Here is an 8106-nt window from a genome sequence, read left to right as displayed (position 1 = left end):
TACGCCGACGTATCTACAGATACGCCGCATAAGTGCACAGATGCGCCGTCGTATCTATGCGCCAGACTCTTAATGCAAGATACGTCTGAAATTTGGCTTCCTCCGACCGGCATAAGTGTCCTACGCCGTCGTATCCTGGGCGCATATTTACGCTGTCCGCAAGGGGCACTCCCATTGATTTACGCGTAGAACATGCAAATGACTGAGATACGCCGGTTCACGAACGTTTGCAGTAATACGCCGTTTACGTAAGGCGTACGTCCGGCGTAAAGTTATTCCACCTAAAGGAGGCGCATCCCATGCAAAGGTATGGATGACGGAACAGCCGTCGAATTTTACGTCGTTTACGTAGGACTACATGAGAAGGGCTGGGCGTAGGTTACGTCACGTCGTAGGCAGTGATTCGACGTATCTTATGGAGTATTTTAGACGTGATTCTGAGGATGCGCGCACATGCGCCATTCATTCGGCCATTCATTTGCATGGGGTCACGGTTCATTTAAATGTATCACGCCCACTTCTAACTACTTTGAATTAGGCCGGCTTATGCCAACGAGTTTACGTTACGCCGGCGCAACGTTGGGGAGCGAGTGCTTTGTGAATACTGTTCTAGCCTCTCTGTTTTACGTCGGCGTAGCGCATATGAGATGCACTACGCCGGCAGAAATATGCGCCGCTCTACGTGAATCCAGCCCTATTTGCACAAGTGTTGGCTCTGTAGAGAGAAAGAAAAGAAAAGGGCTTCCAATTAGATGATGTATAACACAGTTTACTATATAACAAAACAAAACATTCTAGATACTCACAAGAGGAATGCTTTGTATTTTGGAAATCAAAAGTAGGGATAGATCTTTCTATCTTTATATACCTACCCACCAAGGTAAGCAAGAAGAGGGATGGGGAAAAACGTATGGGTGTGTATTTTTTATACTATGCACGATGATGTAACATTTTTTGTATCTTTTTATACGCAAACAACAATAAAAAAATATTGAAATTAAAAAAAAAAGCAATATCAAAACCGGATTACCAATAGTATCCTGAAAAAAAATCAACTTATACAAAAACTGCTTCCCAGGTATTATACACAGGCAACATTGCATATGAACAAAGGGGAGAAAAACAACATTGCCTACTACCAGTTGTGAACCTCAAACTACTGTACTATTAAAGCTGTGCCAGTGGGTGAACTTACATTAGCTAGAAGGAATAGTTTGGATAATAAGTCCCTTGGTACAGAAACTGAGGTCATTATAGAATGATTAAAGCTGGAAACACACTATACAACTTTTGTTGTTTGATTCCCTTTGAATTTACCAAAACCATGTAGCGCAAGGCCTGATTGCATACCAATTGAAAGTGTTTAGGTCTGACCTCATAATATATGGTTTTGGTAAATCTAAAGGAAAAAATCTAAAGAAAATTGTATAATGTGTAAGAAAATTGTTACAGTGTACTCTGATAGCCAGATTCAGAGAGAGTTACGCCGGCCTATCAGTAGATACGCTGTCGAAACTCTGAATCTGCGACTTCGTAAATTTAAGTGTATTCTCAAATTGAGATACACTTAAATCTAGCTAAGATACGACTGCCTGCGCCGTCATATCTCAGCTGTCTATTTAGGCCGGCCGCTAGGGGCGTGTACGCTGATTTACGCCTAGAATGCATAAATCAACGAAATACGCCTATTCACGAACGTACGCTTGCCCGTCGCAGTAAAGATACGCCGTTTACGTAAGGCGTTTTCAGGCCTAAAGATATTCCACCAAAAAGATGGCGCAGCCAATGTTAAGTATGGACGTTGGAACCACGTCGAATTTTTAAATTTTTACGTCGTTTGCGTAAGTCGTCCGTGAATGGGGCTGGGCGTAATTTACGTTCACGTCGAAACCAATAAGTCTTTGCTGCGTAATTTGGAGCATGCACACTGGGATATGTCCATGGACGGCGCATGCGCCGTTCGTTAAAGAAGTCAATCACGTCGGGTCATGATTCATTAGCATAAAACACGCCCACCTCTTCACAATTTGAATTAGGCGCGCTTAGGCCGGCACATTTACGCTACGCCGCCGTAACTTAGGACGCAAGTGCTTTGTGAATACAGCACTTGCCTCTCTAACTTACGGCGGCGTATCGTATATGAGATACGCTACGCCTGCCTAACGTTAGTCTCATCTACGTAAATCTAGCTATGAATGTAGCTAATCAAATTTACAGGAGGAAAAGCAGGGAGTTTTTTTGGGGTGAAAGTAACAACTAATGATTGTCTGGCAAAAATATATTTGAGACCATCTTTTCCACTGAGTATTAAACTAATATTAAACAAATTATACTGCATACCTTTTTGATATCATAATTAAGTCTGATACTTGGACTTGGAAGGTGAAGGGGTTTTTCAAATGTGGGCTCAATACATGTTGCTATTGTAAAGTTCATACAGAAATCAGAATGGTACAATATGTATTGGCTAATGATTGGCTGTATCCATCAGTGCTTAAGTTGTAACTCTAAGGCCTCGTACACACGACCGAACATGTCCGCTGAAACTGGTCCGCGGACCAGTTTCCGCGGACATGTTCGGTCGTGTGTAGGGCCGACCGGACAATTTTCCGGCCTAGCGGACAGGTTTCCAGAGGACAAAAGTTTCTTAGCATGCTAAGAAACTTGTCCGCTGGAAGCCTGTCCGTCGGACATGTCCGATGGTCAGTACGACTCATCGGACATGTCCGCTGGCCCGAGAACCTGCGCATGGCGTCAAAGTGATTCTACGCATGCGTGGAAGCATTAAACTTCCGGGTTTGAGGATGTGGCGGCGTCAACGTCACCGCCACGTCACCGCACTGTCTGTCCGCAGGGATTTTGGTTTGATGGTGTGTACAACCATCAGACCAAAATCTCAGAGCGGACATGTCCGATGAAAACGGTCTGAAAACGGTCTGCGGACTGTACAAGGCCTAAGGCCGCATACACACGGTCGGACAAAACCGATGAGAATGGACCGAGGTTCAGTTTCATCAGTCCAAACCGACCGTGTGTATAGCCCATCGGTCTGTTGTCCCTCGGCCCAAAATTTTAAAACATGCTTAAAAAAATCGAACCATTTTATTGAGCATACTGATGGTTCTGTACATTGGGGTGATTTACATCATTGTTTACTTTGGTGTGAAGTATTTAGAATCTTTAGGCTTGAGATTGGAATGCCTCTAGGTCAGTGGTCATCAACCCTGTCCTCAGGGCCCACTAACAGGCCAGGTTTGCAAGATAACTGAAATACATCACAGGTGATATCATTTGCTGCTCAGTGATTTCAGTATTCTAGTCTGCATCTCCCCAAGGTAATACATAAAACCTGGCCTGTTAGTGGGCCCTGAGCACAGGGTTGATGACCACTGCTCTAGGTATTAACTGTAGATAAGACATTGACCTTCACAACTAATGTGGCTACTTTTCTTTCTCTTTTCTTAAAACTTCCCTTCATATGCAATGTTGCATCTACAGTATATGGTTTTTCGATTTTTGTGATTTATAGAGCCTATTGGTAATCCAGTTCATGTATTACCATTACCCTTCTCGTGCCTACCTTGGTGGGTGGGTATGTATATAAGATTAGGGGATCCAACCATATCTTAGATACAACTAAGGTGAAGATCAGCTGAAATGAGTTACCATCTGTATGGAATTTATCCTGTACTGGCAATGAAAAAATAAACTTGCATCATGGAAACTTTAAGAATGCTGCCATTTGACCTGATGTGGAGTTGATCATATGACCTGAACTGTATATAAACAGGATGCGATCAAATCATACATAGCTTTGGGTTTACACAGAGTAACTTTAGAGATCCATGTGTAGTGCCCATGTACTTTATAGTACTGGTGCTAGTCATATTTAAGTATAGATCAGAGTATAGTTAGACTCTGATCCTGATTGTTAGGTGTGAGAATATGGCCTCTGTCTCAGCTTGGCTGTGCTGTGGGTCATTCTGCTGTATCGGGGTGTTCTTCCAGCCCTGGTACTGCAGGTGGAAGCAGTGGAGTCGAGGTTTGGGTGTTCTTTCCAGCAGCCAATCACAAGGGTTTGTTCGCACTGTGCATGCTGGGGAGGGGTATTTATGGGACAGACGTCATCGGTTCTGGGTTCTTTTTTGTCGAGTGTGGCACCCACCTTTAAGGTGGCCACATCACGGCGCCCCGGCGTTATGGCCTACCTGGCTGGGGCGTGCGTGCCACGCAGTGTTCCTGGCTCTGGGACCATTTGGGCCAGGAGCATCTTAACCAGCGATGGGGATCCAGTGAGCGACTGGGTTCCCTCATTTGAAGATCCCAAGCTGGGTGCTGTTCGGTCGGGAGTCGGTCTGAGGAGCACCATTGAGAGGCTGGCGGTCTAATAGGGCTCGGACGAAACCACCGGGGATCACAGGTGGCCGGACACTGCGGGACTGGTCACCTGTCAGTCGGTACCTGGGCGACAAGTTGAAGGAGATCCAGACATAACTCAAGTAAGGAGGCATATCTCCAATAATCCAACCCAGAGGGGACCTGTGGCAGAGGTATCTTCTGAGGCTCATTGAGAGGGGTCTGTGGCAGAGACTTTCTCCCAAGTTCAAATTCACCAAGGAGGGTCTGTGGCAGAGACTTATTCCTATCATTGTCCGAGTGATACTTCGGCTGCCAGGTCAGTGAGAGAGGCCTGTCCGGGTACACTGAACCCACTCCGGCGGGAGTGGCGCAGAGAAGTGTTACGTTTGGGAGCAGGACTGTTTCCTATCATTACGCCTGAATCTGTTATTCTTTCTCCTTTCAACTTTACTCTCCTCACCACAGGTTTTATTGTTTTTACCCAGCTGGGTAATAAATAGCACAGCAAAAGAGCACCTGTCGTGGACATTCCTTTACTTCTGTTTATGCACATACGCATCACTCGCCCCTAGAGAATTCGGAGGAGCCACGAGGTAACACGCCGCCCAAAAATCCAGCAGCTCCACTGGGGGTAATGCTACACATGTATTGCAATTAGGTACATTTAAAAAGAAGCAATTATATGGTGGTAGTAAATGACAAATATTAATGGAAAGACTGATGTTCAGTTGATCTTCTAGGTAAAGTGAGTACAAACTACCAACTGTCAATATAAAAATAATTATAAATATGAGGTAGCGTTCAGTATATGCAGATAATTATAACTAGCCGCCGACTGTATCACTCGGGCCCGCCCCTCGGTGTGCCGCATAATCCGCTGTGATTGACAGCAGCGCCAGCCAATGGCTGCGCTGCTATCAATCCGTCTAGCCTAGCCAATCAACGGCCAGGCTGGGAACCGAAGAGGATCACGTGGACGCGCGCAGGACTTTCGAGGGGTCAGGTAAGTATAACGGGGGTTCGGGGGGCCGGTACTGTCAGATGTTTTTTCACCTTAATGCATAGGATGCATTAAGGTGAAAAAACATTTACCTTTACAACCCCTTTAAGGCGGAGCCCCAGCCTCAAATATTTTTTTTTTTAAAGTCAACAGCTTCAAATACTATAGCTGCTAAATTTTAATAAGGACACCTACCTGTCCAGGGAGACACGATGTCGCCCCTCCGAAGCTGATTTGTCCATGGACTCGGGTTCAAGCGCCACCATTGCAACTAAGGGAAACCGGCAGTGCAGCCTTCAGGCTTCACAGCCGTTTTTTTTACTGAGCATGATGCGCAAGTAGTATGGAACTTTCTGAATGGCGCATCATCTTTGTCCCAAAAAGCAGCAGGAGGATGTGGAGGGCTGGAGACTGACGAGAAAATAACGTAGGTAGGGACAGAAGTACACGTCTGTACTTCGAAAAAGGTAAGATAAAAAATATATAAATATCCAAAAACGAGGGGGGGGGTGAAGTGGTCTTTAATTTAAGACCTAGTTGTATAGTTGGGTGAAACTCCACTTTAATATATCATCATCTACTGTATACGGCAGGGATATGCAATTAGTGGACCTCCAGCTGTTGCAGAACTACAATTCCCATGAGGCATAGCAAGACTCTGACAGCCACAAGCATGACACCCAGAGGCAGAGGCATGATGGGACTTGTAGTTTTGTAACAGCTGGAAGTCCGCTAATTGCATATCCCTGGTATACGGTATTATCATCAAAAGATTCAGAGTGACCTAAGATTAGGATTTAGTGTAGGATTTGAATGTTTAAACTGGATTTTAGTGTTACAAATTCTGTCCCAGAAAAAAAACACATTGGGCTGCTGTCACTGATAATAGAGTGCCCAATAAATATATAGAACATGTATCAATCTGCAGGACTTTTCATTACAAAGAAACACAACTTTTGTCCAGTTCCTTACAAATTTTAATTTAGCTGAGATACTTTATATATGGACTGAATTTCATATGGACTAAAAAGGTCCTGCTGGTCTTTGTGTGGAGTGTACTGTATGTACACGTATAGGAAAGGTATTTTATTAAAGTAAAGCCCATTAGAGACAAATACAGGGGCCACCAATGCTGACCTCCTTCTGGATATGCTAGTTGGCTGTTTCTGCCATCCATACTTCCTGCAATACTAACCAGCAACAATTGTATGGATAAAGAAAGCCAAAGAGAAAGACAATTAAAGTCTCACAACCTTTAATCTCTTTATATATCTATATCCCCACATGCTATTATTTGTGACTTATTATCGTGACACAACATTTTTTTTTTTTTATTATTATTATTATAAAAATAAAACAAAAATTTCAATGTTGTTGGTTAAAAATTGGTTTAAACACAATCCCTAAACTGGTATTTTATATGTTATGTTTATACACCTCACCTATATTTTCTTCCTTATTTTCATGTTTTTAGACTTGTATGACAGAACATTTATAAAGATGTGTTATGTTTTTTCTGTTGGCAATAATATGTTGTAAAAGTTCCTTGAAAATCCACGATAAACCTGGCTCCTCCGTACACAGGAGAGTCCTGTATCAGGAAGGAGGAGTTTCCTGTGGGACAGGTAGAAGAATCTCACCAGCTATCTGATGTTACCTTCTTACCTGTATAGAAAGGAAACTGAAAGTGATATAGAAGTTCCCAGAGCAGCTATCGCCTCTCTCATGTCACTTGAGTTCTGAACGGAAGAGAACTTCACAACATCATGAAAATGAGGACATTTTCCCCCAGAAAACAGGAATATAAAAGAAGAATCATGGATACAAGACTTCAGATCAACCAGAGACTAGCACTGTGGAGTGACAGTGTAACAGAACAAATATCTGGAACCAGAAAGACATTATCAGATCCAAGCCAGCAGAGCAGAAATGGATATCAGGCTGGTGGTGTTGAGCATTTTACTGGTTGCAGTAAGTGGGCGCTTGCACAGGAGACTCTGCCCGAAATCCCGCTATTTATCAGTGACGTCTTCTGACATAACAACACTAAAGGAACTGCAACACGATCATGAGAAGAACATGTCTACCAACGCAATGAGATGCTACAGAAGAATGCTGAGACACAAACCATCTGTATGTGACCTTACGCAGAGGGATCGTCTCATCCTGACCCTGGAGCGGGTGTCACTAACAGTTGAGGTTCTAACGAATATTTCTGTGTCTGCTCAGAATGAATCTGTAAAACAGACACTTATGGTTTTCCTCAAACTGAAAGATGATCTGATGGTCTGTAGAGGATCTCCAGAATACAATGAGCCCACCTCACCCGAGCTGAAGCTGTGGCTACATCACCTCCAGCATTTTAAGGAGGCAGCATCTCCAGATTGTGTCCAGGAGGCTGTAATACTTAGTCTTATCCCTCTGAGAGTGGAAGATGTGACATGTTGGGCTCTCAACCACTAAACTCCCTACTGTAAGCACAGATAAGTTTCTAATGCTTTATCTGAATATATTAGAACCAGGAAGAGCATCGGGATTAAGAATAAGACGTAAAGGATGGACTTTTTCAACATAGACATATTTTTCTATACCTTACTACTGAAGGACATACAGTACTACTTTAAAAAAAAAAAGTATCTACTAATCTTTAATCTACTAAAACCTGTAGGAAATTCATCCATAAAGTACATTCCTGAAAGTTGCAACTACAGGATTTATCCTCTATCCTATCCTACAAGGGATTTCGT

The 8106-nt window shown here is 43.4% G+C and overlaps 1 protein-coding gene across 1 annotated transcript; it reads left to right on the top strand.

The window, feature by feature from the left end:
• Nucleotides 1–7000: 7000 nt before the first annotated feature.
• Nucleotides 7001–7873, top strand: LOC120925020 (interferon lambda-3-like). Its single transcript, XM_040335922.1, has one exon. The coding sequence runs from the start codon at nt 7289–7291 to the stop codon at nt 7820–7822; it is 534 nt and encodes a 177-aa protein (XP_040191856.1). The 5' UTR covers nt 7001–7288; the 3' UTR covers nt 7823–7873.
• Nucleotides 7874–8106: the final 233 nt, after the last annotated feature.

The sequence above is a fragment of the Rana temporaria genome, chromosome 1, assembly GCF_905171775.1.
Source record: "Rana temporaria chromosome 1, aRanTem1.1, whole genome shotgun sequence".
In the NCBI taxonomy this organism is placed as follows: Eukaryota; Metazoa; Chordata; class Amphibia; order Anura; family Ranidae; genus Rana; species Rana temporaria.
This window is presented reverse-complemented; position numbering and strand designations above follow the sequence as displayed.

Bases quoted from the DNA above. Each gene is read 5' to 3' on its own strand.
- LOC120925020 (XM_040335922.1), top strand. From the start codon at position 7,289: ATGGATATCAGGCTGGTGGTGTTGAGCATTTTACTGGTTGCAGTAAGT.